Source organism: Macrobrachium rosenbergii, chromosome 16 (assembly GCF_040412425.1).
Source record: "Macrobrachium rosenbergii isolate ZJJX-2024 chromosome 16, ASM4041242v1, whole genome shotgun sequence".
Classification (NCBI taxonomy): Eukaryota; Metazoa; Arthropoda; class Malacostraca; order Decapoda; family Palaemonidae; genus Macrobrachium; species Macrobrachium rosenbergii.
The window spans coordinates 29,758,621-29,778,085 of NC_089756.1; the positions used below are offsets into that span (position 1 = coordinate 29,758,621).

The 19,465-nt window shown below is 38.9% G+C and overlaps 1 protein-coding gene across 5 annotated transcripts; it reads left to right on the forward strand.

The window, feature by feature from the left end:
* The first annotated feature begins 845 nt into the window (after positions 1 to 845).
* LOC136847253 (carboxypeptidase B-like) lies at positions 846 to 18,754 on the forward strand. Of its 5 annotated transcripts, XM_067118763.1 has the most exons (7): positions 846 to 1,008; positions 1,178 to 1,362; positions 11,617 to 11,706; positions 12,333 to 12,530; positions 13,241 to 13,342; positions 13,472 to 13,622; positions 16,801 to 18,754. In XM_067118763.1, exons 3-7 carry the CDS (start codon positions 11,617 to 11,619, stop codon positions 17,523 to 17,525), a joined length of 1,266 nt encoding a protein of 421 aa, XP_066974864.1. In that variant the 5' UTR covers positions 846 to 1,008; positions 1,178 to 1,362; the 3' UTR covers positions 17,526 to 18,754. The 5 variants fall into 5 exon arrangements, with proteins under 5 accessions (XP_066974864.1, XP_066974862.1, XP_066974861.1 ...); XM_067118761.1 differs by having other exon boundaries at positions 846 to 1,362; XM_067118760.1 differs by lacking the exons at positions 846 to 1,008; positions 1,178 to 1,362 and adding an exon at positions 3,085 to 3,608.
* Positions 18,755 to 19,465: the final 711 nt, after the last annotated feature.

The following is a 19,465-nucleotide window of genomic DNA, read 5'->3' on the forward strand; positions in this document are numbered from 1 at the left end:
AATGGCTTCTCACTGAATTTTCCAAAGGAGCTGTCAGGGTCTAGAGATAATGTGAGGAGTTGAAGCTTTTGATATGTGAACATGGACCTATAACCTCCTGTCTACTGGAAAACATGCTGCATAAAATAAGCCATGTCCACGAGAGTAGGCCTACTGTACATAGGTTATAGAACATCACATAGGCCTACTCGCAGGCAGGAAGTCATGGTTTGTCATGTAATTCCTCAGATACTGTTAGATATTAAATTTTATTCCCAACTATTGGGTTGAATAGAGGGACTTAATATTTACGTTGGGTAAAATTATAATAATTATGATTAAATAATGAGTAATTCCTGTTTAGGTAGATAAGTGTAAGTCTATACGTAAATATTAATAAATAGTAATAACGGGCGATTAAGGACGGATAAATTAAGCCTCATTGGTAAATGAATAAATATATTGTGTAAATATGTTGCTTTGTTCATTATTAACGTTAAATAAATGTGAACTTCTGCTTGTGTAGTCATTCTAAACGAATGGTTAACATTATGCGTTTTAAATTGGTTTACGGTGTTTTCTGAGGGCAAATAATCAGTTATGCGATTCTTAAATACCTTAAAGTAATGGCATTATCCGTCAAGATAAGATGAAGTAATTATTGTTAAATAAATATATTCATAATAATGTGAATGTAATATTTATATTAATCGAAATATTCTAATAAATGATATGTAAGATTCATAAATAAAAGATAAGTTAAAATTGCACACGAAACACCATTGACTTTACGACTGGGCTTAACCTAGGTGCAGGACGCAAACTTCAGTTCGACTGTTTTATCGGGGCACCCCTTAGTGTGATGGTGTTAGTGCTTGAGAAACTCCTCGCTCCGCTTCTGGACAGAATTAGTTCAGAAAGGAATAAGATAAGTGCAATATATGGTTGCTACTTTAGGCCTAGATTGTAGACGTATATATATTGAGGGCTTCTCTAGTGAATTTGGACAGTGCAATTTCGGAGCAGTTGGTAGTTGTCTATTAATTCATTTGGTTTTAAATATTTTGTGATATTGCTTATTTAGGATGTAGGATAAATCATTTAATTTTCTTACAATACAAGGCAACCTGCCTGCAAACTCCTCTTCAAGGAGTAGCCTTGCAAATCTGCTTTACTGATCACCAAATGATTCCACCAGATGTGATATGGTTGATTAACCTGTTTTCTCAACCATTCCCCTTGCTTGGAGATATAAATAGTACTGGGCATACCCTATGGCAAGATGCTGTAGCCGACTCCAAAGGAAAATGAAGGTATTGGGTTACTGAACACTGGTGGACCCACACATTACCATTATACGTATGGGGACTGGACGATTGGCAAGTAAGTGGTCGTACACCTATTATTATCAATACTATGATTGCTGACCAGTGTAAAATTTGCGTAGGTGATGCCTAGAAAAAAAGACTGGCCAAAAATTTGGATAGCTAGGTTATGTAGGGGGAAATGTCAAAGAATTTCTAACTGGATAATGCCATTGATTTACTCGTACTCTACATACAGCCGGAATAAACTCTGTTCTATAAACGGTCTCCCACCTCCTCCATAGCTAATACGGCAAAATTGTAACCAGTAAACACCCCTAGGTTACTTTAGGTTGGTATTTTTGGGTTCTTTACGTACCCTATCATTTCCTACCCAATTTTGCATGAAAACCCCAAATTGTTTTTCATACAAAAATGGGTATTATTTTACTTATGGACATTAATTGCTTTCAACATAAAATATAGGTTTTTCTGTTGTATTATGATGTGATTTGCATGATTTTGAGGTTTTATTTCCATCGCAAATGAATACTATCCTTCCCCGGCAAATGATATATTGTATACAAAATTAATAAAATTACGACTTGTCAGGTACTGCACCCCTCTCCATAGCTAATACGGCAAAACTGTGTTTACTGATTACAGTTTTGCCGTATTAGCTATGGAGAGGTGCAGTATTCTTGACAAGTCGTACAGTAATTTTTTGTATACAGTATATCATTGCCGAAGGATAAGTATTCATTTGCGATGAAATAAACCTCAAAATCATTCAAATCACATCATAATACATCAGAAAACCTATTTTATGTTGAAAGCAATTAATGTCCATAAGTAAAATAATACCCAAAAATGGCTAGCTGGAGTCTTTCGAAATGGCTGGCTGGAATCTTCCGAAAAATGACCAACAACGATACCATTCGGAAATTTTGTAGGCATCAGTTTCCGTTTAAAGATAACCATGGGGGGAAAGTTTCGTCCCATCTGCCATACATCTTAAAACAAAAGTAAAATGTGTGCTTTCATGCCCAGTAGTTTTCAGTTGAATACTTTTCTTTCGAATTTCATTGACGGTCGAGTTTTGTTGGCATGTCTAAGGTTAGGGAAAGTTTGATCCATGTTGCCGATGCACAATAGTCATTAGCAGCTTGAACATTGTTTTGTCAGCTTCAGCTACAACTTGCAGCGGCTTAAATTTAGCAGTATATTTCCTTGCCGATCTTTTCTCCATAGCGAGTACAGAGATTTATAAATACCTGTATATCAGCCCTGTTGTATTTAACGTCATTTTAACATAAATATGGTAATCTTTTACTATCGTACGATGGTTGAAAACCGCTGACGTTATCCGATTGGTTTGTTCTTAGCAAAACAGCTGTTTCTCGTTCGGTTGTTCATGGCTGTACGCGTTTTCACAACAAGCATAGCGGTACTTTGGTCTCTCAAAAAAGGACATCGCATGATACACGAGATACATGATAAGATAATTGTTTGTCTGAAAATATTGGGGTAGCACGATACACAAGTTCGCGTGTTACACGACTATCCTTTATATATATATATATATATATATATATATATATATATATATATATATATATATATATATATATATATATATATATTGTATGTATATTGTATGTATATGATATATATGTGTATATATATATATAGCAATAATTGCATATAAATTATTAACTTCAAATTATTCGTGACTTTAACGTGGTATTTTTTGCTTTGCTCTGCTCAGTTCACGAAAAGCTGAATTGTTTTTGTTTGTTTGTTATGGTCGTTCGACGGCTCGTCTGCCCATCGCTTTTTATCTTGTTTACATTGTGGGAAACTTGTGGGCGAGCGTTTTGGAGTTCGCTCGGCTCCTCTGTTTTGGGAGGACGGTTTGATCTGCGGCTTTGCTTTGGCAGTGCTTTTGGGAGAGAGATCGCGGCCTTTAATTTTTTTGAGACGCCTCGTTGCTTGCCGTGGCTTTTGTACCCTTGCACGCACTTTTAGAGGATTACTTCACTTCTTTGACCCGTAAACCGGGCTACGCCCCTGTGCCTTCCAGAGTTGTCACCGCATTACGGGCTTTACCCGCGGATGGGTCATTGGAGCTCCGCGCCTGCCACTCCTGCCGTGCTTGTCCTGCAGCGTCGTGACAAGGCTTACTCCGAATTACACACATGATAAGTTTTGCATTACAATGTATTAACTTTGGACGTCACTGACCCTGACTGACAAGTATATGTAAAAAAAAGCAAAAGGAGATACAGGCAACATTGGGTGCTTGTTTAAGGCGCTGCTTAGTAGGTATGAAGGTGTGACGTATGATGGTGTTTTTCAGAATAATTTATCTTGAAGATGTTGCAGTTTTACAACAGACATGTAGAGATTTAACAATGGTTTGAATAAGTTGTATCCGGTGATCTATTAATCCGTGTCATTGGAGGAGCAAGATACTTTACGGGGGGTAGACCTAATGTCAGACCCGAGCAGTAACACTGAATTTTCATAGTACTATGGCACACATCGCCCCCTGCATCGTTTCCCCGCCTTCTGAATATAAGGCGGGAGGTGATGGCCTAGGGGGTGATGGCCTCCCTTCAAAGTTTAATTAATACTGTAGAAGTCTTAAGGTTGTCCATTGCTTCTACATGGAAGCAGAGTCCCGAGACAATGAAATAGCGTCCTTTTTTATTTAGCTGAAAGAACAAGGATTAGAATTGTGATGACTTATACTCAAGGAAGTAAGGTTTGGGAGTTATCTACCTGAGTGTAAAGTGTGTTCTCTGAATGCGCTTGATTGTCGAAGTCAGCAAAGAGGCAGAAAGATATGCGCTGTAAAAGTGATATACAACCGGGAATAAGCATATGAATAAAGGTGGAGTTAAAAATATGTGCAAGGAAAAGTGAAAATAAAAAGTACAAGGCATTAGTGTTTTGCCTCGCTACTCGCGTCCCTTGTCAAACCATTTGTTGCCAGCTGTAGCTCTTCAACCATCACCTTATTGACACCAAGGTCTAGAGAATAATCTAGACCTCGATTGACGCTGAGTTTATTTTAAGTTTATATTTATGTAGTAAGAATTAATATAACAAGAATTATTCTTTGTCCCAGTCCCTGAGTTACGGATAATAAAATTACCACCTAAACTCGAAAACAAAAATGAACAGGTCCCGTATAACAGTTTCTTTTGTGTATAGGTTTAGAGAGAGAGAGAGAGAGAGAGAGAGAGAGAGAGAGTAACGATAGCGGTTAGGCAATGCGAGAGAGCTGAATGAGTTCAGTAGCTACACAGATGCCATTGAAGTCGTCTGCATAACTCTGCGACATCAGAGTTTGTAACGGTAAGAAACAATTCATATTTATTCATTTATTTTTTTTTTCATTCGTTAAACTCATAGTCTTCTGAGTAGATAATGATGGAGTGCGTTCGACTAATTAACCAAATATGAACATACATCATTCAACGTAATTTGTCCGTCGTATATTGAGTATACGTAGGCCTACCTATCTCAGTGTAATGCGCATTGCTTTTTATGTAATATAAAGTGCCATGTATTCGTCTCCTATGTCGATGGCAAAATTGAGGACACAAAAACTTTAAATTAAATGCCAATTGATAATTATATAAGAATTTGCGAAGCTCATGGAATAAGGTCATTTTACAAAGGAGGAAAAGCTGTTGCCATCGTTGAAAAGGCGAAGTCGGAGATCGTGTAAATGTTCAAGGTCGCCAATAGGGAGTGTTGCAGAGGTCCCATAGAAATCCCGCGCCAGAAACAGGAATGCAAAAATGCAATTCTGAGGAGAGGTGATCAACTGAAAGACTGACACACGACGTTCAACACTGAGGAAGGTTATAAGCTCGTCAATTATTGGTGCAACAACTGAAGGCCGATTGAGACCTGTGATGGGAAGTAACTCGGGAACATTAGGAATGTCGAAAATCTGTATCTATAGAAACACGAAGGAACAAAAGTTGGTTTTTCCAGATTTGAGCGTCCTCAAGACAACAGAAAAAAGGAGAGCTTGAATAAATTGTTGATTGTTTTATATGAATGATAAAAGGGTATGTTGTAGAGGATGAAGGGTATGAAATGGCTTATAGGTGTCTTGGCTGAGAACTGAATGTGACAGGTACGAGTGGTGTTGTTAGTTTTCTTTCAGTGAAATTTCAGCAGTTATAAGTCTAGATTAACAAAACCCTAGACTTTTAAAGCAAGACTTCTGAATTGGATGCTTTGAAGGATGTCTGGCGTGCCTTTGAAGGTCAGTTGAATGCCCATGGAGGTTAGATTGTTAAAAAGTGGAAATCTACCCCAGGGGTTACCGCTGGCATGGTGATTCCAGCAACTGATTTAGTCGTCTGCCAGGTAGGCCTCGTAGTGGGGTAGGGCCGTCAGTGCACCTCATGCGGTGTACTGTAGGCTTTACTAATGGTTCTTTGCAGCGTCCCTTTGGCCCCTAGCTGCAACCCCTTTCATTCATTTTACTGTACCTCCATTCCCATTATCTATCTTCCCTCTCTCTTAACAAATATTTCATAATGCAACTGCTTTGAGGTTTACCTCCTGTTACACTTTTCAAACATACCTACTCTCAGTTTCCTTTCCAGTGCTCAATGACCTCATAGGTCCCAGTGCTTGGCCTTTGGCCTAAACACTATATTCAGTCAACTATATTCAATTCTGCCAGGTAGAAAGGAAGTATGGCGGTAGACCACATGAAGTCTTCAATAAAATGAACTCTTTGTTGAAATTATTTAGAAAATGATTTCAAGTGCATGCGATATTAGATAGGGATCGAATGCAGGATGATTGAATTAATCTGTTCTGATTGGCCTCAGAAATGCTCTTAAGAGTAAGTTCGCCCAGTAGTCGCTTAATGTTATTAAATTTTGATGTTAATGAAATAAACAGAAAAAAGAAGTCCTCTGATGTTGATGAAATAAACAGAAAAAAGAAGTCCTTTAATAACCTCGCTGAGACCTTAATGCTTAATCTAATTTTGGAGTTAATGTTTTACGCTTTAGAATTATGACTTTAAAGTTAAAGTTAAAGTCCTCCTGCGCCTCTGAATTTTATCAAAACTTATAAATGCTGATATACTCGAACAGCCACACGACCAGGAATGATGAGACATAGTTTATTTAATTTTTTTTTTTTTTACACGAGAAATGTTAAGTTTAAAATAATTCCATGTTTTAACAGATATTTTTTAGATTTTTTGAGTTAAGTGTTCAGTCAGGAGTACAGTATTATAGAGGTTATACCGTACAACTATGATAATTTCAACACGGCATTTACAAAGTCGGAAAAGTCTATCTTTTGATACCTTTGTTATGCAGTCCAGGTAAAAGTAGTTCAAAAGGCGAATAATCCTCGAAGGTCAAAGGTCAGGTACAAAATTTTAGGAAAACATAAAATACTGATAGTAATCACCATTCGCTTTAGCGATAATTTATGGATAATTTCATCTTTAGTTGTCAACCATAATGCCTTTCATTTCATGTAAAATCCTCTCTCTCTCTCTCTCTCTCTCTCTCTCTCTCTCTCTCTCTCTCTCAAACTCGAACTCAACCTGAGGTTAACTGAAATTTTTTTTAAATGATCCCTTTATTGGTTTTGGCTGTTCCAGATTTTAATTTTTTTTTCTTGTTAGGTAATGCAGAGGTATAGGTGGTGATTTGGAACTTTCGCATCCCCATGATGGTCCTATTGTGTTGCCATATTCGAAACTCTGCCGTCGTAATTATTGCAGTTACTGCAGGTTAAAATACAGAGAAGAATGAGAATAACAAAAATAAGAAAATAATATTTATACATCTAGCGTTGAGTTATAAAGACTACTAGTTGTTTTCAACACTCTACGTGTAAACGGTAGTTCTTTTTAGTTACATAACAGATATCAGTGGTTTATTGTCAAACCGCTGTCGGGTGATACAAATGCAAGCGTATATTCGTAATATCTGTCATGTATTTATCGCCTCCCTTTGTTAGAGTACATCTGTGAGCTTCCACATGTGTGGATCAGGACTGTTCTTTCTGTATGCCGAAGCTAGGCCATAACTTGTCCGTACCCTGTTTCCCTGACTTCAGTTGTTTGTTGTTCTCGACATTAACCATTCTTTTATGATAAGATGAATTAGGTCTTTGCTGAATTATTTGTTCGATGCTGCTGTTTGTTTCGTTTGAACTCATTTACTTTCTGCTTGCACACTATTTGTTGATTGCATGTAATGCCTGTGAGTCTCGGCAACGAGATTTCTCCGAGCTCTGGTGACGTCAAAACGTTCACTGGACACTTGCCGCGAATCTGCAGTCGTTATCGGCGTCATAGCCTTTCCTAGTCGCCGAGTGATTCATGATACAGGGATTGGCGCGTGAGCAATACCTTTTTTCTTGTTGTGAGAGACCGCTGTCTAATCGCCATCACAAACTTGATTAATATTGCGTCTCTACAATGCTCCTCGTAGGGGGGTCGAGCCGTCAGTGAAGTTGCACTCCAGGCATTACTTTAGTTTCTTTGCAGCGTGCCTTCGGCCCCTAGCTGCTGTCTCTCCTTTCATATTCTCTTTCTTCCCATCTTACTTTCCTCAACCCTCTCCTAGCAGTTGCTTCAATAGTGCAACTACTTTGAGGTTTTCCTCCTGTTACACCTCATAGGTCCTAGTGCTTGGCCTTTGGTCTAAATTCTCTATTCAGTTCACTCTACAATGCGTAACTGAATAGGGATCTTGCCCAGGATAGGGTGATTGGTGTATGGACAATATTGCCTTTTGTGACAGGCTCGTCATCCCATTCATTGTTCCTAATGTTTGCCTTACTGGTTAGTTATCACGTTAGTTATCGCGTTAGTTATCGCGTTAGTTATCACGGTTGGAGCAACGTGAACTTAACTAGTAAGAAGTCGCTCAAGTATGGTGAAGTTTGCCAACCACCACCAAATGCCATTCGACAAGAGATGGGTGTTTTTTCTCGACATCTGACGAGTCGTCTTGATGTTGCATAGGTTTAGAATGTGGACGAGTCGTCGACGGGTACATTAAACAAGACCGGAAGAAGATTTTGAAGAGGTAGTAGGGATAATTGGACTTGCAATAGACCAGATTTAGGGTGAAATTCTATTCTGATTAAAACTGAGTACAACATGATTCCTGAGAGAAGCCAGTTTTACACATACTGCTACAACCCCTTTCATGCCATTTTATTGAACCTCCATTCATATTCTCTTTCTTCCATCTTCCTATCCACCCTCTCCTCCTAACAATAGTTTCATAGTGTAACTGCCCCGATTTCCTCCTGTTACGCCTATGAAACCTTTCTGCTCTCAGTATCCTTTCCAGCGCTGAATGACATCATAGGTCCCAGGCCTTGGCCTTTGGCCTAAATATTCCTTCCTTCCTTCCTTCCAAGTTGTTAAAAGCGATGTAAATGGTTAACAACCATTAATTTACATGATGCATTCGTTTTGCCCAAGAAAGTGTAAGCAGTACGCTTGTGTTTTTCCCTTGGTATTACCAATAGAATTTGTGTACAGTATTTTCATAACAGTATCCCAAGAACACTGAGCTATTGGGATTTCAAACGTTGTCTTTGAATTCATGAGTAATGTAGGATATGATGTGTTCTTTGCCGAAATGTTAAATATCCTCAGGCTTCTGACTTGCAAAGGTTTTTCTTGGTATTAGGATTGACGCTCACAGTGATGAATTAAGTTTTGAGAACTCCTGTGTATTATTCAGGCTACCATGAAAATATTTCAGGGAAGCAGGGCCCCCCACGGAAAGTCTCTTAAATAAAATTAGTTTTCGTATATTCACTCGTGGAGTTCTTTAATCAGCTCGAAATTAGGTGTAATGTTGGAATTTTACAATATATACTTCTGAACTTGGAACTTCAGAGCGCAGTTTGCTAGTACTGCATAACTTCAAGCTACTGGAACTTCAGAGCGCAGTTTGCGAGTACTACATAACTTCAAGCTATTAGAACTTCAGAGCGCAGTTTGCTAGTACTACATAACTTCAAGCTATTGGAACTTCAGAGCGCAGTTTGCTAGTACTACATAACTTCAAGCTATTGGAACTTCAGACTTGCCGCGCTGTAAGAATAAATAAAATCCCGTTGTATTTAGGAAATATATTAAAAACGTTAAAATTCACTACAGTTTCAAGACCGAGTGGTCTCCTCTTCTGGTGATGACAGAATTCTGTATTTCAAGCAGTCAGCCTTAACAAGATTGTCAGGTCGTTGAATATTTAACAACTGGAGTGGATTTTAGCGTTTTTAATATATCTCTTAGCAAAATACAACGGGATTTTATTTTTAAAGGAATCTTCGGAGCTTTAATTGAACTTGTAAAGTGGGTTGTGATTCATATATTGCCCGCTCATTCCTATCAGGTTTTAGTCGTTTTGGGTCATTCAAATATCTAGATCGCATTGTTCACTGGTTGTTTAATGTTGTTTTCCTTGCCTTTTAGTTGGTGCGTTTTAGTAGTATTGTAGATAAGTATAACTTTTTGCCATCGGTTCCAAAACATTTCCACTTGGGCGTTTGCAATGTTCGGTACTGAGCATACTTCCCTTGGCTTTCTGAGTTGATATGCTTATTGTTCAAATTGTTTCTCATGTACGGAGGTAAAGATAGTTTAGGCGGTTAATGTCCCTTCCTATCAAGTATAGTTGGCTGAGTTATTTTAAAGAATGGTGCCTCCATTTCCGGTTTCTGCACCCAGGGTTTTGACCAGTCAACACGTTCTCAAAACTTTGGGTATGCCATATCCTGTGTACAATGATCTTCTACAGTCTGGTAATAGAATTCCGTAGCCATGGAGTACGCTGGTGTACGCAGTTATTTCACATGGTTCGAATCCTGGCTGGCGCAGAAGCACTCATCAGTAATAATTCTCCTTGGGTGTAAGTTATTCCCAAGATATAGTGAATTCGATATTAAGGAGTATTTGTGGCTTAATACTCGTGTATATATGTGATAAGCAACAAATACATAAATTATATATATATAAATTATATATATATATATATATATATATATATATATATATATATATATATATATATATATTTGTGAGCAATATATATATATATATTAGTTCATGGCTGATAGCTTATTGTTCGATAGATACCTCTTCTCACCAAGTTGTTTGCACTACAACAGTTTTTTTTTATGATTATTGGACTGTGTAACTTTCAGGTAAACAGCTGTGTTGTTTACTATCCTTTCACTTACCGACAGTACTTGTATAAGTTAGGTATTTAACACTTGTGGCATTCTAGCTATCACAAGTCAATCATCAGCACTACTATGGAGCTGAAACAGTAAACTCAAGGAAATCATCTGTGTTTTGCTCTGGGCCATGTTTAACACTATAGATTTACACACACACACATATATGTACGAGTATATGTATGTGTGTGTGCACGTGCGTGCCAGATCTTTTCCCTTAACTCTACGGCTTTAAGTGCATTTAGTGTACTGTCGTCCATATACCAACCAGAAAGGCGTCTGTTCGAATCCTGGACAGGTTATGTACACTTATCATAATATACTGTACTGTATATAACGTCCATTGTGTGCAAGATACTCCTACGGTCCAGTATAGTGAATTCAGTATCCCGTTGTTTCATTTTTCTCCTGGTCATATACTCTGTTTATATTTTACATCACGTGGCTGTCCCCGTGATAGGAGTTATACACATATATACAGTATATATGTCTATAGATATACTGTACATTATATATATTTAAAAAATGTATTACAAAAGCAAACGACCAGACAGATATGTGGCAATTCTTACGAAATGAGGAGTAGATATTGAAGGTTTTGAAGAGTCTTTTAACTAGAAAATTGCTTTGAAAAAATAGTTAAACGCATCAAAGATCGCGCTGAACACCAGACTGGAATGCTATCGTCTCCGCAACATCGCTGACGTCACCAAATCCAGAGCCTAAACTGTAGTGCACATCCTAAACCTTTTTTGAATTCTTGGAAAGTTACAATAATTATATAAAATATTCATTAATGTACACTATATAATAATTAACACAGGAATCGTTTACCTAATTTCAAGGACAAAATGGGAATCAGCCAGAGAGAGAGAGAGAGAGAAAGTTGTTTCAGTCTCTTTCAGATGTTAGATCTACGGAAACAAAATAGTTACGAAAGCTTGTTAGTGTTATCATAAATTTTATCATTAAATGTACCAAGTCGTGTCATGAAATTTATGATAAATTTATACAATTTCATTATGAACAAACTTCTAATATTCACGGACCTTCATTTCTTTCACTGCAGATGCAACTTTGTCCTACAAGCATTTTGGGATTTGTCATCATTTTCCCTCACCTTTGCTGGTCTCAGTACGAAGCGCTCTCGGGTGATCAAGTAAGGATGGAAAAGATGTCATTCTATATTTATTCCTACCCGGTGATGTGGATGGAAGTATATTTCCCTTGACTTAAGGAACTATGAGATTTTGTGAAAGCAAAGGAAGAAAAATAAAATCAACCGTCTCCCGAGCTCTCTCCACACTCTGGGGTCGGGTGAATGTAGGCCGACTCCGGAATAATTGTACCACAGAAAAGAGGATGATGAGATCAGATGGGGCCTTCTTTCCAAATCATAATTTACAGTGTGATAAAAGTTTTGGATTAAAAAGAATTAATTTGCCTAAATTGAAGGACACGACAAAAGTAAGGTTTAAAAGTTTATTTTTTCATATATAGTATGGAGCTCGGCAGTGGCATACAGTTAGGTGGTTCTGGGAGCTTCCAGCCTCATTCATGGTGTTTAATGTTGTCAATGGCCTATCCTTTTTTTTTTTTTTTTTTTTTTTTTTTTTGTCAAAATTTGGAAACTATGTGTGAGAAATGATAATTGAACTCCCCACAAAGCGTGGATTGATAACGATAAAATAGACCCAATTTTAACGGTATGCATATGGAAATAGCTTTTAGACTAGTGAACTGATCCATCGTCCATAGACTATTGTCACTTTTTTTTTCTTGTAGATATGGGAAATACAAGGAGAGGTTGGACTTGTGTCAACAATGCTTTATGGCAAAGGGTTCGTTGATATATTGGACGAATCTGGACCCAGGAGGGTGATTCGAGTCCGTGATAGACACTCGACAGAAGTCCTGTTAACGTTGCTTCAGAACAAGCTGCCCTACAAGGTTCTGGTGGAGGATCTTGCCTCTTACCTGAAGGTCAGGATGGAGGTGATTTCTTTATCACTTTCTGCAGGAAGAATAACGCAATATGTCAGACTACTCAGTGTGTGTGAAGATAAAGGAAGGGGGCTGTACATTAGAGGCAATCGATTTAGACTGTCACAGGGGCTATGCTTATCTCCAGCATTGGTGTCTAAGCCAGCCTATACTCGATGTGAGTTAGTAGGAGATAGTCTAACATTTAAGCATTTGCTCTCATTTATCACAAACCAGTCAATCATATTATTCCTCAAGTTACTATGTTTGCGAGTGATTAGAACAAAATAGTAACTTAAGTTATAGCATGATTGAGGGTTTGTAAATAATGAGCAAATGTAATTAGTCTATCTCTGCTAACTCACATCAGTTTAACTAAACCATTGCTGGAGATAACATAACCTGTGAACTATCGATTGCCTCTAATCACAGCCCCACTTTGCATACACTGAATAGTCTGGCATATTCAGGGCTCATTCCCTTGTTTGCTCATACATCTGACGATGACGAATATATAATACTCCATTTCATACTCACCACAACTCCCTCCACAATTTCATTGTAATGAGAGGTACTAGAATCATGGCTTCCATATATATATATTAAATAGTTTTTAATTTATTGCTGGTTAAGGAATATATATATATATATATATATATATATATATATATATATATATATATATATATATATTTTTTAATTTATTGCAGGAGAAGGAAGGACAGAGAAAAAGAAAAACAAAAAGTTCGAGCACCTGTTCTAATGTATCTTGCCCTCAACCGTTGTCGGATGCTTACATGACCCTCGATCAGGTAGGCCTATTAAATGGAGTGTGAATCTAGTTCACCAGAATTTCATAGAGAATGGAAACGCAAAATTAACAAAGTATCATGTAGCAGAGTCTATTCGTAGCTTTTACGCCTGCTTCACTTTACGTTCAGATCGAATGGTACTTGAAAGAGATCAACATTACATATTCTTCCCGACTGAGCGTAACTTCCATTGGCAAATCCATAGAAGGACGCGACATCTGGCAAGTGCACATTAGGCCGCAAAGTTGCAGTGTGGGTAGTTCGGTTTGGATAGAAGCGGGTAAGGTATATTATGGATGTTAGATTTAGAGTGGTATTGTTTTGCACTGATGATAACATTTACAGTAGATTCCTGTAGCCACTCTTACTTCTTAACTTCTCAGTATCCTCATGATCCGAAAAGATTAGGTAAATAAAGAATATATAGGTCATCGGATGGGGAATGTGACTTGTGAAATCTCTGTAAGTAATTATCGTAATTGAAATTGATCTGCCGAAGAAGTTGTTTATTTTTTATTTAAACTTTCTTCACGTGACCGAGCATTCTCTCTCTCTCTCTCTCTCTCTCTCTCTCTCTCTCTCTCTCTCTCTCTCTCTCTCTCTCCTCACACACACACACACACACACACACACACACACACACACACACACACACACACACACACACACAGTTAGCCTGCTAAGAGTCTCATTCCCATCTCTTCCTGCAAGTTTGTTAGTACTAGAATGCAGAGTCTCTCTCTCTCTCTCTCTCTCTCTCTCTCTCTCTCTCTCTCTCTCTCTCTCTCTCTCTCTCTCTCTCTCTCTCTCTCTCACACACACACACACACAGTTAGCCTGCTAAGGTCTCATTCCATCTCTTCCTGCAAGTTTGTTAGTACTAGAATGCAGAGAGTCTCTCTCTCTCTCTCTCTCTCTCTCTCTCTCTCTCTCTCTCTCTCTCTCTCTCTCTCTCTCTCTCTCTCACACACACACACACACACACACACACACACACACACACACACACAGTTAGCCCCTGCTAAGGTCTCATTCCCATCTCTTTCCTGCAAGTTTGTTAGTACTAGAATGCAGAGTCTCTCTCTCTCTCTCTCTCTCTCTCTCTCTCTCTCTCTCTCTCTCACACACACACACACACACACACACACACACACACACACACACACACACACACACACACACACAGTTAGCCTGCTAGGTCTCATTCCCATCTCTTCCTGCAAGTTTATTTAGTACTAGAATGCAGTCTCTCTCTCTCTCTCTCTCTCTCTCTCTCTCTCTCTCTCTCTCTCTCTCTCTCTCTCTCTCTCTCTCTCTCTCTCTCTCTCTCTCACACACACACACATACACACACACACACACACACACACACACACACACACACACACACACAGTTAGCCTGCTAGAGTCTCATTTCCATCTCTTCCTGCAAGTTTGTTAGTACTAGAATGCAAGTCTCTACTCTCTCTCTCTCTCTCTCTCTCTCTCTCTCTCTCTCTCTCTCTCTCTCTCTCTCTCTCTCTCTCTCTCTTAGTTATCCTGCTAAGTGCCTCTTTCCCATCTCTTCTCTGCAGGTTTTGATAGTAGAATGCAGTGCTCTCTCTCTCTCTCTCTCTCTCTCTCTCTCTCTCGCCAGTACAGTATGTGATGTAGATCAAATCCATCTTTATTTAAAATGAAGAGATGTTGCCTTGTTGTCATGCCGTGTGCTACACCCTCTACTAAGTAGCTTAAAGCAGGTAGCCTCATCTTTCCTGTAAAGCAGGTAGCCTCATCTTTCCTGTAAAGCAAGTAGCCTCATCTTTCCTGTAAAGCAGGTAGGTAGCCTCATCTTTCCTGTAAAGCAGGTAGCCTCATCTTTCCTGAAAAGCAGGTAGCCTCATCTTTCCTGTAAAGCAAGTAGCCTCATCTTTCCTGTAAAGCAGGTAGGTAGCCTCATCTTTCCTGAAAAGCAGGTAGCCTCATCTTTCCTGTAAAGCAGGTAGCCTCATCTTTCCTGTAAAGCAGGTAGCCTCATCTTTCCTGTAAAGCAGGTAGCCTCATCTTTCCTGAAAAGCAGGTAGCCTCATCTTTCCTTTAAAGCAGGTAGCCTCATCTTGCCCTTACACTATTTAAACCGGTATCACAGCAGAATCCGGAACAGGAAAGAACAAGATGTTGCAATAGTTGGATGTAAATCGAGAGATCAAAAGTAATGTCCAGGAATTTGCGTATGACAAGGCTACGTATGGTAACACCACAGAGCATTTGTAGAAAACATTTGTAGAACACATTTGTAGAACTCATGAAGTCAGATCTTCAGAAGATAGGCGGAAGTTGGAAAGAGTGCTGGCTTAGGAAAATGCAGACATGGCGTGAGAAGGTAAAATCCTTGAAATGTAATTTGATACATATGGTCGGATGGTGCCATCAAGGTAACCAGTGCAAGTGAGATCTGGTTTAGTCACAACACCTGTTCCTCGTAGCAAAGCACTTGTGCAGCCCGTCAGCGCGTCAGATTAATGAATGAGAATGTTATTGGAGATAACCTTGGATCACAGACCTTACAAACTCACTCAGTATTGTATTACTGAGAGACGACATTTCATATATGGGCATGAGGCACTTGATGCAGAAATCAGAAGCGAATTCGGTAGTGATTCAAACAGTACTCAGTCCCCCTAGCTACTACCATATTTTTATATTTTTCAGATGTATATATATATTATGTATATATATGTTACAGGCAGATATCGAAACCAGGCATTTCGCGAACTGCCTGAAATTTCAGACAGATACGGAAATGCACTTAGGGACATTTGATCCCCCCCAGATGCTATACTAAACACGGCGACAGCGTGACTCACCTACGCTGTTTCGCCGTGTTTAGTACTAGCCCCTGGGGGGCGCCAAATGTATTTCGCCTTGTTTAGTACTAGCCCCTGGGGGATCAAATGTCCCTAAGTGCATTTCGCTGTCTGCCTGAAATTGAAGCGCCTGGTTTCGCTAACTGCTTGTAGCATAAATACACTGGGGAGGATTATATGTAAATGACCTCCCTATATATAATTTTACCGTTTTCTGATAGCGTAAATATAGGACAGTCAGTATGAACATCTGTTCACTACATCTTTGCTACTTACACAGTAGAGACAATTTCAAAGAAGACTCAAAGTTACGGTGCTTCCATTTTAATGTTTCAAATTATCTTCCTTATTCTGTTGACTAAGCATAGAAAATTGACGTTGTATTGAATAATGATGACTGGTGGTATAAGCAAATTTTTCACATTTTCATGCGTAATAGGGGTACATAATCCTGCTTAGTACTTTTTATGGCACCAAAACTCAGAAAGAAACAAAATTTGCTTTTGATTATCAAAACCTGGATTTTGTCCGATTTGGTGTGTGACGTATATCATAAACATTGTATTGAAAACTAGTGACTCGCCATGATCTGACTGCAGTACCCTTATATAGGTATTCACGCCCGGGAATGGATAGCGCCAGCGGTGGCTCTTCAGATGATTCCCCTGCTCTTAGAGGACTGCTCCCGAATTGGAACGCTGGACATTTACATCGTTCCAATGGCTAATCCTGATGGGTACCTCTATACGTGGACAAATGATCGGTACTGGCGGAAAAACAGAAGAAAAAATAACGGTACTTGTGATGGCGTTGATCTGAACCGCAATTGGGATTACAAGTTCGGCCTATTTGCATCAGATGACCCTTGCGCGGATGATTATAAAGGCTCGGCCGGATTCTCGGAACCAGAAACCCAAGCCCTCAGCGATGCCATGTTGGCAGTTGCAAAAACGTCCAACCTCTTGATGGTGATGACCTTTCACAGCTTCGGCCAATACTTTCTGTACCCTTGGGGATGGACTGCGGAACCAGCGCCTGACACTCCGAAAATGATCAACAGGGGAGAACTCTGGGCGGCTGCCGCCAAGAAAAGGTATGGGACAGTGTATAAAGTGACCAATTCAGGAAGTGGTCTATATCTAGCTTCTGGAGCCACTGATGATTGGGCAAAAGCTGTACTAAAAGTGAACTATTCCTATACCGTAGAGCTAAGAGACGAAGTAACTAGAGGATTCGTTCTGCCGCCAGATCAAATCAAGCCATGTAGCGAAGAAGTATGGGATGGAATGGAAATATTACTGAAAGCTGTAGGGCCAGGTGAACATATCTTTCTGTAGAGATTATTATATGTATACAGTGCTGAAGATATTTCAGCAGTTCTAGGTATCCGAGAAATTCCATCCAGAAGGTAACCAGACAATCAGATCATTATACCTCCTTGTTTTTTACGCAGCTGCTATTCCAATGTTTTGATTGCTATCATTTCACTTTACCCATTTACGGACATATGTGCAAAGATAAAAGTCCTTCAGTAATGATTTTGATATAATTCTTTCGTTCATGTACTGTTCTTGAAGTGTCAGTGCAAAAAAAGGCTTTTTCATCCAGTGATATAACTCGATTAAACAGTATATCTGTTTTATGTCAAAGTCGAAATCATTCACATACCCTCAAATGGCTTTGAAGACAAGTCTTGTAGAAGTTTGCACGCAGTCCTAAATGATTACCACTAATTTGAGGAACACAAATGCCCTTTTTTTTTTATTTACTGATGCGGAAAAAATAATTTTCTAGTTTGAATTTTGTCACTCGAGCAATATTTTGTTGATGTTTTATCCAGACGACTTTTACGGAGAGAATTACTTACAAAAAGAAAGAAACAAAGTCCCGGTAACGGGCTTCTCATTTTACTGTGCAAAATTTATTTTCTTTAACCTGCAAAGACAAAATCACCTTTGTAACTCAACTTCCCCTTCAACGACCAAACCACGCGCAGGGCAAGGACCCAAGCTGGTTAAAACAATTTTATATACCCCGCAGAGGGTTAGTGCCGTCAGTGCCCCTCAGGCGGTGCATTGTAGGCAATAATTAAGGTTCTTTGCGGCGTCCCTTCGGCCCCAAGCTGCAACCCCTTTCATTCCTTTTACTGTACCTCCATTCATATTCTCTTTCTTCCGTCTTGCTGTCCACCCTCTCATAACATTGTTTCGTAGTGTAACTGCGAGGTTTTCCTCCTGTTACACCTTTCAATCCTTTTTACTGTCGAGTTTCCCTTTCAGCGCTGAATGACCACATAGGTCCCAGCGCTTGGCCTCTGGCCTAAATTCTATATTCCATATGTCAATTTAATATAAAGCAACACCAGCCATCCTGTAGATACACTATTCAATTTCATATTGTTTATCTCAGTGCAGATCAGAATACAACTTTCATATTATTTTTCTTGCTTTCATAAGCAAATTATTTTTGCAGACCGTGATAATGCTATTTACAGTTGTCGAATGTCACGAGCACGTCAGTATCTCGATGTATTGTGTGATAACAAATAAACGTAGTATATATTAGATATTTTATTTTATTAGAATAATTAGGAATGTGTCTCTCTGGTCTCATAGCGTCTATAGCAAATATTGCTGCCTGCAAAGTACGCCGGTGTGTTAGTCGTGTTATTATGTTCCTCGTTGGACGAATCGGTAGAGTTCTCGGCTAGCACTCTGCTAGGCCCGAGTTCGAGTTTCCGGCCGGCCAATGAAGAATTAGAGGAATTTATTTCTCGCTATAATGTGGTTCGGATTCCACAATAAGCTGTAGGTCCCGTTGCTAGGTAACCAATTGGTTCTTAGCCACGTAAAATAAGTCTAATCCTTCGGGCCAGCCCTATAGGAGAGCTGTTAATCAGCTCAGTGGTCTGGTTAAACTAAGGTACACTTAACTTTTAACTTAGTCGTGTTATTATATGAAATCAGCATAAACATCTTAAACCGATTTGTTAATCTTTGCCATTATTTGGTGTCTGTTTTCCTCTAAATGAATTATATATATGTATTTTCAGTTACCACTTTGGTTTATATTTATTTGAAATAGAGTAGCACCTTTATTTGAAATGCATAGCACCTTATTTGAAATAGGGTCGCACCTTTATTTGAAATAGGGTCGCACCTTTATTTGAAATAAGGTCGCACCTTTATTTGAAATAGGGTCGCACCTTTATTTGAAATACGGTAGCACCTTTATTTGAAATACGGTAGCACCTTTATTTGAAATACGGTCGCACCTT

What these genes read in the sequence shown, in the direction of transcription:
- LOC136847253 (XM_067118759.1), top strand. Translation starts at nt 11,790, where the DNA reads ATGAGATTTTGTGAAAGCAAAGGAAGAAAAATAAAATCAACCGTCTCC. An exon ending in ATCTTGCCTCTTACCTGAAG is followed by an intron (nt 12,531 to 13,240) that starts GTCAGGATGGAG and finishes AATTTATTGCAG; the next exon opens with GAGAAGGAAGGACAGAGAAA. An exon ending in CTTACATGACCCTCGATCAG is followed by an intron (nt 13,343 to 13,471) that starts GTAGGCCTATTA and finishes CTTTACGTTCAG; the next exon opens with ATCGAATGGTACTTGAAAGA.